Source organism: Miniopterus schreibersii, assembly GCF_964146895.1.
Source record: "Miniopterus schreibersii genome assembly, chromosome: 4".
In the NCBI taxonomy this organism is placed as follows: Eukaryota; Metazoa; Chordata; class Mammalia; order Chiroptera; family Miniopteridae; genus Miniopterus; species Miniopterus schreibersii.
This window is the reverse complement of record NC_138105.1, coordinates 66,981,864-66,996,409: the sequence shown is the minus strand read 5'-3', so window position 1 is coordinate 66,996,409 and position 14,546 is coordinate 66,981,864. Positions and strand designations below refer to the sequence as shown.

The 14,546-nt window shown below is 55.4% G+C and overlaps 1 protein-coding gene across 1 annotated transcript in view; it reads right to left on the bottom strand.

The window, feature by feature from the left end:
* KDM4B (lysine demethylase 4B) overlaps positions 1 to 14,546 on the bottom strand; it is a 129,554-nt gene that overhangs the window by 12,911 nt on the left and 102,097 nt on the right. Inside the window, exons 11-15 of the mRNA XM_081136619.1 lie at positions 11,802 to 11,903; positions 11,243 to 11,442; positions 3,856 to 4,298; positions 3,474 to 3,594; positions 1,307 to 1,485 (exon numbers count right to left, since the gene is read on the bottom strand). Coding sequence (XP_080992745.1) covers positions 1,307 to 1,485; positions 3,474 to 3,594; positions 3,856 to 4,298; positions 11,243 to 11,442; positions 11,802 to 11,903 — 1,045 coding nt within the window. The remainder of the gene's footprint in view (positions 1 to 1,306; positions 1,486 to 3,473; positions 3,595 to 3,855; positions 4,299 to 11,242; positions 11,443 to 11,801; positions 11,904 to 14,546) is intronic.

Genomic DNA, 14,546 nt, shown 5'->3' with positions numbered 1-14,546 from the left:
TGGAGAGGACATCTAAATATTACTTGTTTCCTCCCCCAGATGTTGACTCTGCTTATAAACAGTGGGTCCAGGCAGGTCTGGAAATGGGCACAACGCCCTCAGCACAGGGCACAGGCCTTGGGACAGCTCAGCTAATGTGCAGAAAGCACAGGGCACTAAGCTAGGAGCATGGCAACCGAAAAAGCAAGCGAGACCTGGCTCTGTCCTCTAGGGGTTCACAATCCAGGGGTCACTATACACAGAGAGAGGAGGAGAGGAGAGCAGGGGAGCCCAGGGTGGGGTATCTCAGAGCCAGCCTGGGGATAGTAGGTCTGGGAAGGCTTCCTGGAAGAGGCAGCAGATGAGTGAACTCAAAAAATGAACAAAAATCTGTCTGACAAGGTAAGGAATTGGGTGGGTGGGTGGGTGGGAGACCCTAAGTGACATCAAAGAGCACACTGCTGCTGTGGGGTGGGGGGAGGGTGCAGATGTCACAGCTGAGGAAGGCCATAGGGGCATGTGGCCAGGCTGAAGACTGTGGTGAGCCTGGCAGAGTCTCCAGCCAGGGAATGTACGGACGGAGCAGCCTCCCAAAAGCCTGTCCTGGCCATGGTGAGGCACTGGTCAGGGCAAGGGAAGAGGACAAGGGGATGAAATAAGAGGTGAAGAGGGAAACTGGGCAGGCTGATGACCCAGGACAGAGTGCAGGGAGAGGCCAGATTCCCAACTTGGGAAACATGGGACAGAGGGGGACCTGGTCTAGAAAGTGTGCAGGACACTAGCTCAGGGGAGATTGATCAGGTCTTCACAGCATTGGTGTCCCAGTCGGGTAATGGGGTCTCTGCCCTGGCCTAAGCCCACCTCTGGGACTCGGTTAGTCACCACCCACTTCCACCCAGCCCCCAGCCAGCGCCAACCCAGGCCATGTTGAGGAACTTTCTGAGTACAGTGGTTGTGACGCCTCCATGCTGTCCCCCAAACTCTTTGTCTGATACCTCATTTTTATGCCCATTGACAAGTCACCTTCAGATAAAACTCAGAAACTGGGCCCTCTCCCTATAGCCCTCACAAGGGAGGCTCCAGCACACCCTGAACTGCCAAGGGCTTCTGCCTGTCATACTGAGAATGTCCCAGCCCCGCCTGCCCCATTCCAGTCCTCCAGGCTCTAGCTGATCCCACTGTGGCTCCTACAGCAAATGGATTCTCCTTCAGCATTACCCCCCCCCCCCACCCAAGGGTTCCTTTCAAGCAGAACAAACACTAGCACCTAGGGGAGCAGACAGACACTGCCCAGGCCCCGTGTGGCCCTGTGAGGCCATGTGCTCACCTGGCTGTACGGGTAGAAGAGGGTGCAGATGGCGCAGTAGGGCTCGGTCAGAGCAGCCACCGCGTTGAACTTCCTCTCAGCCTGGAAGCTGGCCGCCTTGTTCTTCCACTGCAGCGACAGCAGAGACCTCAAGGCCTCGGGGTCACTCATGTCCTCCTCCCCAGAGAAAGGGAAGGCTTCTACAGGGAAGGGGAGAAAAGGTTAAACCTCGCCTGAGGATCCTCTAAAGGTGGGCATTTTACTGCTGAGAGCAATCGTGGTCACGCCTACCCACTTATACAGCCCCTGAGCCTCTCTGCAGAAGCCACCAGGCCACCCAGGCTGGGGGGGGGGGCTGGTCCTGTATGGGGGTGGGAGATGGGCTTGGTCAGGCCTCAGCAGGTCAGGTGCAGACTCCTGAGCTCAAAGAAGCCAAGAGAGAAGTGTGGCTGGGAGTCAGGAAGGGGGTGCTGTCACCAGAAAGTCCTATTAAGGTAAGATGGAGACCACTAATGGCCGGGTCTCTTCTGCCCCCGCCTGTCATCACCTGGTGGGCTCCATTACCTGCCCCATCCCCCAATGTCCCACTGTAGGTTTCCTGAGCACCTGAGATTCAGCGCTTAATCCTGAGGCCCCAATCTTCACAGCAGCTGGGTCAGTGCGGCTGATAAACACACAGCCCTCCAGACTGTAAGGCTAAGGCCACCTGAAGGGACTCACGGAGCATTTCATCTCCCTCGAGATCTCTTCCACTCCTGGGAGCTCAGCCCTGTGATCCACAGAGCTTCTAGAACCCTCCCTGCCCTAGCCCTCAAATTAGATTCAGAATAAAAGAAGCAATCCAGACAATTTTCAAATTCCACATGCATCTTAAGCCGAAGGCTCAAGCGAAAGATGAAAAATTGGCTTCCCAGGGTTTCTGCCCACGAGATAGCAGCTCCAACACTCAGCCGAGTGTTAAATAAAAGCTTCTCATCTCCAAGCCTCCGCAGCTCCAGCTCCAGTTCCCACAGCCCATTGTTCCAACCTCCCCAAGGCCTGCAGCTGGGCTGAGAGGCAGGAAGAGTCACCTCTGCTATGACTAGTGGCTCCCCAGTCCTGTGTCACCTCACCCAGCCATAGGCCTGGGTGTCTCTAATAACAGCTGCCTGCCTGGGGGGGGTGGGGAGGGTGGTTGCAAAGGTTTCCTCTAGTCACAAAGCAAACAAGGGCTGCCTCCCTCCACTACAAGGCAGTGCAGTGCTTTCTGTTGATGGGCAAGGGGACTGGGGAGCCAGGACATTCCGCTGGAAATGAACTTGGAAATGAGCAAGTTCTCAGGCCCTATGCAGCTCTGTTACCCTCTAGCTTAGTCCATTTCTCAAACCTCAACCTGGGATATGTGGCCACATTTTGCCCCTAGCTCACATGGCACATCAGTGGCACATGGGGCTGGGCATTTCCTTCACTCATTCACCAATTTGCTGCTCTGTGAATGTGTGGAAGCCCCACTCTGCGCCCACCATCCAAGCAGATTCTGGGGCCCTCATCCAGAGGATGAGATAGGATCCTCACACACTTTGGGGGCCAGGCTGGGACACAAATGCACAGGGGCCACAGGAGCTGGGGCGGGGCTTAAACCATGTCTGCTTAGAGGAAGGGGTAGAGGTTATGGCAGAGAGCTGGTGTGCTCCAGGGTCAAAGGCAACAACAGCCACACAGTAATGACTTCACCTCAACTCCATGCACCTTCTGGCAGTACCGCTGCCCTTATTTTTCAGATGGAGAAACCGAGTCACTGGAAGGTAAATAGCACTCATGGTCCTGGGATCTGGGGGACAGGCTAGGGTTGGAGCCCAGGCAGGCTGCAGCCTGTCTTTTACAGGCCACATTAGACATTCAGGCCCTGGGCCCAGCATGAGTAAGTACCCCACAGTGGGAAACAGAGCAAATGGGGTTGAGGGGTACAGAGCTGAGGGGCCGACCTGCGGGGAGTCCTGCAGGCTGAACTGGGGAATTGTAGGGGGATGGGTCCAAGGGCTGGGCAGTCTGGTGGCAGAGGCTGAGGGCCTGACTTAGGCCAGCGGTGGTGGGGGTGACCAGTGGGGAAGATGACAGAGGGAGGCTCTGGGGGAGGTGCTGGGTGAGAGAGGAGGAATTATACACAGCCTGGGGCCCAAGCAGGCAGGGGGACAGCATTCTTGCTCACCCTCATCACTGGATGCCTCCTGCTTGACCACTGACAGAGGGGACCGGGTGGGCGGCTTGCCCAGAGGGTGGCGGCGGCTCTTCTTGATCTCCATCTTCAACTTGGAAAACGTTGATGGCGCCTGAAACACAGGACAGGAAGTGTCTTTCAGTCACAGCTCAGAGACGAGAGTCAGAGTTCAGCTCAGCGGTGCCTCAGTTTCCCCAGGAGGGGGTAAGAGACCCCAGGAAGAGGAAGCAAGAGCCACTGTGGTTTCTAAACCATGAATATGCTATAGGCCTCTGTGAGGAGCCATGGGGGCCATTTCATGAGCAGGGACGCTGTGGCTGATGCACAGGGACAAGCAGGATCCCCAGCCCAGGAGCCCTGGAGGGCATACTACCTGCGCTTCACTGGCTCCACTCTCCTCCTCAGGTTCCGTCAGCTCCATGGGGGCTATCTGCTCCTTCCAGGTGGGGCCCTTCTGGGGAAAGTGCTCAGAGGCCTGCTGGCAGGACACTCGGCCCTTGTCACATGTGGCTTGGCTGGCCCATGGCACCACATACAACATGGGGATGATGGGGCGCTGCTTCAGCTCCAGCTCCTCGGTAGGTGTCTCAGGGGGCACGACGTTGAGGGGCGGTGGCAAGGGGCTCTCCCCAGTGACTTCAGGGCCAGGGGTCAGCAACGGGGGCTCTAGCGGGGGTGGCGGCACCTCCTCGGTGGGGAACTGGGCAGGCAGGGGTGGCGGCAGCTGGGGCAGGAGTGGGTGGTGAGGGTGCAGGGGACTCTTCTTCTTCCGGTCGCTCTTGGCCTTGGCTGACCGCAGCTTGCCCCTCCTGTCCTCTGTGAGGAGAGAGGAAAGGTGGGCCATAGCTGAGGCCAGTGGCCTTGCAACCTCCTGGGAGCCCCCTGACCCAGGCAGGAGCTGGCTAGAAGTGGGGGAAACTCCTCTGGCCTTCCCCAAAACAACACAGGCTTCAACCAAGTTCAAATCACTGCTGGGTCACACTGCCAGGTGGCAGGAAACCAGTCACACACACGAGCCTTGGGGGAGCCCCCACCCCCACCCTCACCCTCTGGGTTCTTCTGTAGCTGCTCAAAGCACCTTCTGGAATTAGCTTGAAGTGGAGGAAAGAGATGTTCCCAGGGGTTGGGGGAGAAGAGGCAGGATTTGTTTTCCTTTCAGATATCTGAGTTTTGTGTATTTCTATAGTGAAAACACATAACTTGTAGAATTTTTTTTAAAACAAAGACTCAAACAACAAACCATAAATGAGCGAGCAGTCACTTAGGCTAGAGCCAGATGGGCCTGGAGGGCCCAAAACACCCTTCCGCCCCCAAAACACCCTTCCGCCCCCAAGGGTTGGTGCTGAGGGGTGACAGGGCGGGGTGGGAGGCAGGCGAGGCATGTCTTCTGTAGAAGCCTGGGTGGGTGTGTGGTTGGCAGAATCATGGCCCTAGGAGACACCCACGTCCTAGCTCTGGAACCTGTGAATGTGGAACCTGACACGGCAATGACTTTGAAGATGGTCTGGGGCATCCTGAAAAGCAGAGGAACTTTTCCAGCTGTGGCCAGAGGGAGCCATGACTACAGAAGGGTCAGAGAGATGCTGATGATGGAGGAAGGAGCTCAGGATGTGGTGTCCCTAGAAGCTGGAAAAGGCCAGAAATGATTCTCCCCTAAAGCCTTAAAAAGGATTCAGCCCTGCCCACCCTGGGTTTAGCCCCATAAGGCCACATGAGGCCTATGTGAGGTTTCTGTCCTCCAGAACTGTCAGCAAATAAATGTGTGGTCACTGTCATGGCAGCCCCAGGGGACGCTGCAGGAGATAACCTTCGTGAAGCCTGCTATGCTCAGGGTGAGGCCCCACAGCGTAAGGGACCCTGCTTTCAAGGACAACAGGACTGGTGGCGGCCTACCAGGGCCCAGAGCTGGTAAGACAGTGAGCCCTGGAGCCCTCGGGCCTTGCCTGCCCCACCAGGAGAATGGGCACATAGCTCATCCGATGTCCCAGGTTCCCAGGTGTTCTGGATGTCGCATAAGGAGGAACACTGGCTGGAAACCAGGGGACCATCTATTCTGTGGTTGTGCTGTGCTTGACAGTCTCAGGCTAGGAAAATAAGGACAAATGGAGGGCAAGGATCTGTCCCTCTCCATGCGAAACTGGTAACAACGGGAAGCGTAATGAGTTCTGGTTTGCAGCACGGCAACCACATTTTTACCTCTTGCTATAAAAACCCATCCATATGTCACCCCTGTTCCTGAGCCAAAGATGACGGAACAAGTGCTGATGACCTTGGGTGAGGGCTTGTCACTTAACCCCTGATCGGCACTGACTCCAAGAAGGGATCAAGCAAGGAACCTCCCTGCAGTCAGACACCCAGCCCAGAGCACCGGGAGGAGCCAAATCGCCCCACTCACCCCAATGAGGGGGCTGCAGAGGCTTTGAGCCAGGCCTCAGAACCCATGAAGAGGTGGCCCAGTCCTCCTCCCTCTCCTCTCCTCTGCTCCCTGCTCCTGCCCTCCCCCATCTGCAGCTGCAGCCCTGCACTGGCTGCTGGGATAGCCCATGGTGTCCTTGGCAAGCATAACCTGTGTTTTTCAAGACAGGCTCCATCAGCCAGAAGGTGAGGGAATGCTCACCCCTACCCTCGCCCCTGCCCTCTGGTCCTGAGCCTTCTGGAGGCAGCAAGGATTCTTTCCTTACCTTTGCCCCACCTAGGGGAGCCTTAACCATTCCCCAGTCCCCCCTCTCACAAGCCTCTCACAAGTCTGGTCAAGTTATCTGGCCAAGGAAAGCAAATAATAGATGCTCCCTCCCCTCCAGAAGTGGAAGTTGGATGGCTCCCCCAAACAAAGGGTCCCTTCCCCATCCAGAGGCATGGAGCATTACTCAGTAATGATAACAGCAGCATGACCCCAGGAGGTGACCGGGAGGTAACCACAGGCCCCAGAAGATCAGTGGCCAGGGCAGTGGCAGGGCTAATTTACAGAACCAGCACAGAGGCTGGGCCTAGAGCCCCTGTCCTATTTGTGTAAAAGGCACTTTCAGATAAATGCTTTGTTCTCTAAGCAAATTCAGTATTTCTTCCTCCCTCATAGTGCAAACTATTGAATGGAAATCACACTAGCCTGTCATCCTGAGGATGGTGGGTCCAATTTACATTCCGTGCTGGAGACTCTGCTGTCAAAAAGGAACAAGTTCCGATCTTTTTCTGTCTCCCAGGCTCTGGGAAGCCAGGGCCCTTTAGGGGACAAGCCCAAGGCCAGGAAGGACACCTGAGGGTTCAGGGCTCTGTCCTCACCACAGGACTTCCCCCACCCCAGATCGGGGCAGCTCCCCCCACCCCCATCAGGGACCACACTATCAGACTTCAGCAAGCCCCCTACCTGCTGGGGCCTGAGACAGCCTCAAAATGGAGCAGGGATGTCACATCGAAAGGGCTTAGGGTCAAGGGAAAAGGGGGGGGGGGGGGCTTAGGATCTCAGCCAGTCCCTCCCCAGCAGACAAGCTGAGGCCCTTCTAATACTATTTTTAGTAGTGGGGAGGATGTCACGGCCAAGAACACCCCCACTGTTGGATTTTATTGGCTTGTCTGATTCTATGGGGTTCCCACACCTTCTCTAGGGCACCAAGTTCACTGGGGGAGGGAGGGTGCACTGAGAATACCTGATAGATCTGGGATCCCAAGCTTAACCGACTGCTACCTGGTTTAGGGACACTACACCTCGTATCCCTCCACCCTTGCCCAGCCTGGGCCAGCTGTTCCTGGTCCCCATGGCCCACATCACTCCTGCCAACTCTGTATCCTTCCCAAGTCCGAGGCAGGGCACACACTAATGGTGCGTGAGGCCTAGGTGGACTGTACTGGGGGGGGGGGGTGTACATGGCAGGATGTGAAACTCGCAGTCCCCTCATAAAGGCCCAGTTCATCTGATCCTTGCTGGGTACAGCAGCCTTTGCTGTCCTGTCCTAGGGCCAATCTCAAGCTGTCAGGCCACTCCTGAAACCAGGTACTCCATGACCAAGAGCTGCCCACAGCACCTACTGTCACACTCCTGGGTGCTCCTGTCTCTTCAAGGCCCTGGGAGGTCTCGGGGTGGGGTCCCTCTCCCTGCATGCTCTGCCTGGGAGTGTATGGCACTGTGGTAGGACCAGCCCTGCTGGGTCCTGGCAGTGCCCCTGCTGCCATCTCCCAAGCTGTGAGAAAGGACAATGGCTGTGCCTAGCCACAGGTGTGGGGAGAGCATTATAACATGGCTGGAGCCAGGCAGGAGAAAGGAGCCCCTGCTGCTCCAGCAAACCAGGATTGACATGGCTGCTTTCCTGCCTTCCGCCCGGGTCAGGGGTGGGCATGGGGTGGGGGGCAGAGGGAAGATGCTGGTCCATCCCAGGGCAGCAGCTCTCCCAAGACCATCCAGCAGTAGGTGCAAAGAGTGGACACTGGAAGCCAGCGGGGAAGCAGCCTCCCAGGCCTAGAGCCCCATCAGCCATCCCAGAGCCCCTCCCACCCCCAGGGGGCTTACTCCTGCCAGTCCCCAGCACCCAGATCTTGTCAGAGAGTGTCCCATGTGTGAGCAACAGCAAATGATCTCCCTTTGCAAACAGAAAACTATTGCTCACACCTGACATGATCCTTAGCACTTATAGCTTTTAGAGACATTAAGCTGGTATTAAAGGAAGTCTGGAAACCACTTTAAAATCTTCCACTCGTTCATTCCCCGACACGTGTTCGCTGTCACCCCTGACTGCAAACACTTATTTGAAGTGTTAAGAGTTGTCTTCCTACTAAGGGTTCAAGAGATGGCTCCCAAGATGCTCCTGACCTTGGCAAGAGCTCTCTAGCAGTGGCTGCCACATCTTGCACCCTAAAGGGACCACTTCCTTTCTGGAGAAAGACCCCCCCCACAACCCAACTCCTCCTTCTTGGGAATGGGGCTATCATAGGACAGGGACCGAGTATCTGAAGTTGGGGAGTACTGCTAGCCCTGAGAACATACACCCCCCACATACAGCCCCATCCTTCCTGGGTCCACATGCCTCTGGAAGCTCATGGAAGCCACAGCCCTAGAGGACTGTACCAAGGCCCCACCACATGACACCATACATGACACTGTGGCCATCACTGAAATGCAGACCCTGAAGCCCAGGGGTCCTGGGATGAGACTGTTGAAGCGGAATGGGAGTGAGTACGGATGCCAGACAACCAGCGAGGAGAGCACATGTCTCACACATCCCCCTCTGCATAGCTTGTGGTTTTGTCTATAGCACACATTTTACTCTCAAGGGACATAGAACCTCTTGTTTAGGCAGCAATTGGGGAAGCAGCCCTGCAACACACACATGAGGCCCTCAGCCCAGGGGCCCGCCTCGGAGAGCTCATTATTAACCATCACAACCCAAGCTCGACCACCCAACTGCCTCACAGAACGTGGGCATTCATTCGTATTTCTTACGTCCTGGGGCACACAGGCCAGTGCAGGGCCTGTAGTCCTTTGGAAAGAGTCACTGTAGATGTCATGAGTTCAGATGAGGTCATCAGGGTGGCCCTAATCCAATATGACTGGTGTCCTTATGAAAGGGGGACATTAGGGCAGAGATGCTGGCACAGGGAGAATGCCATGTGAATGAGAAGATGGCATCTACAAGCCAAGCAGAGAGGTCTCAGAAGGAACGACCTCTGCCAACACCTTGATTGTGGACTTCTGACCTCCAGACCAGTGAGACGAGAAACTGTTTGGAAGCCCCCGTAGCCCCCAACTGGGTGCTTTGTTAGGCAGCCCAAGCAGACTCAAATGCTCCCTCAGTAATTCACTGCCTAGCTTGGCGAGTCCCATAAACTGTAAATGGGACATTGTGCATACGTGCCCTCTGTGACATTTGAGGCTACATCTGAGAATCCCCTGGGCACAGAACGGTGACCTTCACCTCTCCCACCTGCAGTGGAGGGTGCTCTCACTCCTGTTCTGTGAGCTTACGGCCAGTCTCCAGATCTGCCCTGACCTTTCTTCTACCTCTCTCCTTCCATCTACTTTTAGATCAACACCCCCCACACACCCTGCTGGGATCCTGAAAGGAGCTAGAGAACACCCAGATAGTGTGGGGGAAACTGTACCTTCACATGGGGGAGTTCTCCCAACACATGGCTCCATTTATTTAGCAATTCTTCCTTGCTTCTCAAAAATGTCTCTAATTTTCTCCATAAAGGTCTTTAATTTTTTGTTAGCTTTGTTCCAAGGTGCTTACTCTCTGGTTACTTTTATTGTAAGTAGCATCCGACAGTGATGCTGTCTCTCCATGCTGACCCATGGGAATGAGACCTGGCTTATGGGGCTCACACAGCTCCTCTGCTGGGTCTGAGCGACTGGATGGCTCCGTTTCCACATCCCTTTCTATGTAGGGGATCACGCCTATGCCCAGGTATTGCTGGCACATGCTTCCTCTCCAACCAGGCGCCTTCTCCCTTCATCTTGTCTTCTGGACCTCCTGGGTGCATGAGGCCTCACTAGGCAAACGCCCCACTAGGCAAGCATGTGTTGGGCCATCTGGGAATGCACCAGAACACTATTCACCCAGAAACACTCTGTTCTTCCCCTTATGAGTGCCTGAGGGTCCTCAGGGACACTCAGCCTGCCAGCCAGGGGTCATAGTCAATCCCTAACTGGGAACCCCAGAATCAGCCTGTGGGTCCATCCGGGTACATGTGCCTATCTCCGACTGTGACCCATGGATAGTCACCTTGGATGCTGCATCTTGGTGAGCACACAACTCTGAAACAGGCAGGGTCATGCTGGGCTCAAACACTCCAAGGCACAGCCATGAAGCGGGGAACTGAGGAACCAAGCAGAACCCTCTGGTGAGCTATGGCCTGTGACTGGGGTCTGGCTCCCATTATTGCCTGGTGCCTGGAAAGGGCCAGAGAGGAGAGGGCCCCTCCTCTACCCTTGGGAGCAGCTGCTATGTGCAAATGTGGGAGTAGTTGAAGCTGTAAATTAGAAAAATGAAACCACCCATAAAAAAGGAAAGGGAAACACTGTAAAGCACGGGAGTGGGAACCTTTAAAACGCTCACATATTAACATTCTACAGCCCGTGCTGTGTGAAGGGCATGTTTCTGAGACACTCCTACCACAACCCCAGTGTAGGCTCAACAGTATCTGGCCACAAACAGCAGGCTGTCCTCTTTCACAACTGGGCAGATCACACCTCTGCTGTGGCTGAATGTCTGTGTCCCCCCAAAATGCATTATATTGAAACCTACACCCAGTGTGATGGTCTTAGGAGGTGGGGCCTGTGGGAGGTAATCAGATCATGAGAGTGGGGCCCTCATTAATTGGATCAGTGCCCTGACAAGAGAGGCTGCAGAGCTGGCTGGCTTCTCCATGTGTGGTCACAGCGAGAAGGCAGCCACCTGCAACCTGGAAGAGGGCACTCACCAGAACCCGGCCACACTGGCACCTTGACCTCAACTCCCAGTATCCAGAACCAAGAGAAACAAATGTCTGTTGTTTTAAAGCCACCGAGTCTGTGGTGTCCTGTGATGACAGCCCAAATGCACTGAGACCACCTCTCTTCAGTTTCTGGGAGAAGAGGGACTCTTCACAGCACCCCCTAACAATGTACATTTTTTATGAAATGCCTCGCGCAGCCAGGAAAGCACATGAATTGGATTCTTAAAGAGCAGAGACTCTGTGGCCACAGTGAAAGCTGGCTCTTTCCACCAGCTGGGGTCAGGAAGGGGCCAGCGTGGACACAGGCCTGCCTGGCCTGCCCGGCTATAACTGACCTTCTGCGCCCTCCGCCTCCCGGCCCTGCGGTGGCAGCTGGGGATCTTCCTCCTCGTCCTCGGGGTCGGCCTCCTGTGCAGCCTCCTCCTTCACACTACCACTGGTCTCCTCCGGAAGGGCTGCCCCAGCCGCCCCCTCCCCTGGCAACTTGGGGTCTTCTGACTTGGGCTTCTTGGGCTGACTGCGTTTCCGGTGAGACCTGGTGAGGGAAGGTCATCAGACAGGCAAAAGAGCAGAGGGGAGAAGCCCCACATCTGCGCTCCGCAGAACAGAGCCTCCACAACCAGAATTGGGGAACAGAGGGCTCCCGGGAGGTGGCTCCAGGGAGCAGGGCAGGGTGGTGGAGGCAGAGAGGCCTGGGAGGGGAGGGTAATAGTGATGGTGGGGGTTGTGTCAAAGCAGGTGCTGATGACAGCTGGAGATGGGATGACTGGACGAACCCCGGACTCCAGGAGCCCCCATGTGGTGGGGGTGGGAGGGACAGGGAATGTGAACACAATGGGAACAGCAGCGGGTGGAAAATGCCTAGACAACAAACGAAACAAAAGGTGCACTTACGACAGGCCTGGCTTTTTGCTCTGCTCTTTCTTCCTCTCTAGATTTGGTTTCCTCTCCTCCTCAGTCTTTTTCCAGTGTCTGCTTTCTTTCAGACTAATTTGTCTAGAATGTAAATGTCAGGGAGTTTTTCTCTAGGACTGGTGTTAACTCTCCAAGATGCCTCATCTTTGGGCCTCGACTTGGGCACCTGCTTCAGTCCGGCTTCCCATGCTCCCTGTGTGCCTCTCCACACTCAGGAGCTCCACACCCAGGGAACAACCTGCACCCATGCCCCTCATCACCCTGTCACCGGCCTGCAAGGCAGGGTCCATGCCAGAGGGATGTTGGGTCCCCACATCCAGCCTTGACTCAGGGTATAACAGTCCCGGGGATGGTGGGGGCAAACCTCAGCCCCCAGTGAGAATTCAAGCTGAGGTTTAGCTATGGCTTCTTAGTGAAAAGGAGGGAGAACTGGGGTTAAAAAGGAAGAAAAGAAAGCAACAAAGGGGGTAGGCCTGCAGATTAGTGGCCAGGGCACCCCTGCAGGGGTCCTGGGAAATGAAGCCCTGGAGCCTTCCAGGGAGGGGACAGAGCAGCTTTTAGACCGACAGGAGGAGTATAGTACCCCAAAAGCTCAGGCAGAGGTAGGTGTGTGGAGAGGCCCAGCCTTGGTCAGGCCACTAATGCCCTCCAGGAAAAGGGGGGTGCTCTCCCACATGGCTGCAGGCTCCAGGCCACATGACCAGCTTCCACTACCCTTTTGTCTTTCCCAGTCCGCAGCCTGAGAATGTAGATGTTTCCGAGAGAGGTGCTGGCTGCAGCTTCTTTCCATAACGAATTCTCCATGTGGCCCCGTGGGTCAGAGTTGGACATGGAGACCCTATGGAGGAGTCCCTGTTAGCAGTCACACCTCCAAAGACCAACATTCACCAAGGAGAAGCAGGGCTATCTGACTAGGGGAGGGTCGGAGCCCAAGGAGGCCCCGAGGGCGCTGGATGCCAGGATCCCTACTTCCCACTGGGTGGTGTCTACAGCAGCAGGACCTGATGGCTTCCTTGCTGCCTCCCCAGCCCGCCCCTGCTCTCCATGCTGGTTTCTGGGGCGCCCCCTCCTAACCGTCCCTTGACACTAACCTCTACTGGTCATTCTCATGGTTTGGCTGCCTAACTCAAGGGCCCTGGTCTCTGCTGCTCCATCTCCCCTGAGCCCAGTGGGCAAGTGACAAGCCCCACTTGATGTTTGCGGCATGAATCACCCCATGACCAAAGGCGAAAAGCAGGGAGCATTCGGCGGGGTGGGTGGGTGGGAATTGAGCAACATGGGCAGAGGCATGGCATCACACACAGCATGGCGTGCAAGGGTCACTGCGAAAGGGGCAGGGCAGGGGCAGGAGGGGACACGGGACCAGAGATGCTCTCCACCACAGCAGAGCCACCAGCGAATCCACATCGGGTACATTTGGGAAATGCCAGGTATGGCCCCCACAGAGAAACGGGCAGAAAGCCCCAAGACCTGGCAGTAGATGCCACTGGCTTTTGTCACCAGCTGTTACCTGAGGAGGGGCTTCTCTCCAAGTCTGGAAATGCTATGGGGCCACAGGGCTAGGCGTCCAAAGTGAACCTCCAAGCTGGCCCCAAGCAGCACCCAGTTGAGGGGCACCCTCCTACTACCAACTCACCTGGCCTCAGTTTCCTGTAGCTGCCCTCGGTTCTCTCTTTCACCCCACCCCAGAACTGGCCCTGGAGGCCACTTCTGACCCTGCCCACCCGCTCCCAGGGCTGACCAGGGGTGTCCCCACTGGGGACCTATCTGTCCCAGAGAGCCCAGGCTTTCCTTGTCCCAGTACACTCCACTGGCCTCAGAGCTCTGGGGCCCCCAAGCTCCAGTGTCAAACCTCCAGTACCAGCGGTCCTCCCCAATGCAGAGACCCCCAGAATGGGTGGAACTAGGTGGACAGGCTTAGTTGCATGTCAGCATGCAAAGAAATACCCATTTTGTGAATACATAAGCTAGGAGATTAATGCAGGAAGAACCTGTGGCCAATTTGCCACAGAGCTGGGGGCAAAGGCATCTGCCAGGCACATCCTCATTATATTCCAACCACAGCAGCAGCCACTGGGTGCTCCCCAGACACACCTTCCTCTCTTTTAGCCGTTTGTCCTCTTAGCTACTTCCATGTGTTTCCCCTACACTGCTGCCTCTTTTTGTTTGTTTGTTTGTTTTTTGTTCTGGCTTCCTTTGCCAAGTTACAAAGCTGTACTTAGTCACCACTGAGGGTGTGGCCATGCTTCCTGATTCCCCACCCACTGCCCTCTCTGCCCAAATCTGCCACCATCTTTGTTTATATTTTTCTGACTGTAAATATTGTTCATCCATGCTGCTTGCACTGTAGCCTTTGTTTACTCTTCCTGGAGTAACTGGTCCTCTCTTAGATGCTTAACTTTCTTGGTTATTTCCAAGCTCTGTTGTGGTCTCCTACACAGGGTGTCACATACTCCTCGATGGCATCCTTACCTTGAAACTGGTTTGGATTCTCCTGGGTTGTATTTGGTTTCCTTGGTTCTGTGTCTTTCCTGGCTGATGCCACTGTTTAGCTAGAGCACACCCTCTAGTAGCTTCTTCAGAAAGGAGGGGAAACCTGGGATTCTACATGTCTAAAAAGATCCTTATTCCTCTTGCACATTTAGCTGGTAATTTGATATATTTCTGGGCTAAAAATTATTTCTCTTCTCTCTTCTGACTTTGAAGGCCTTGTCCCTCTGTCTG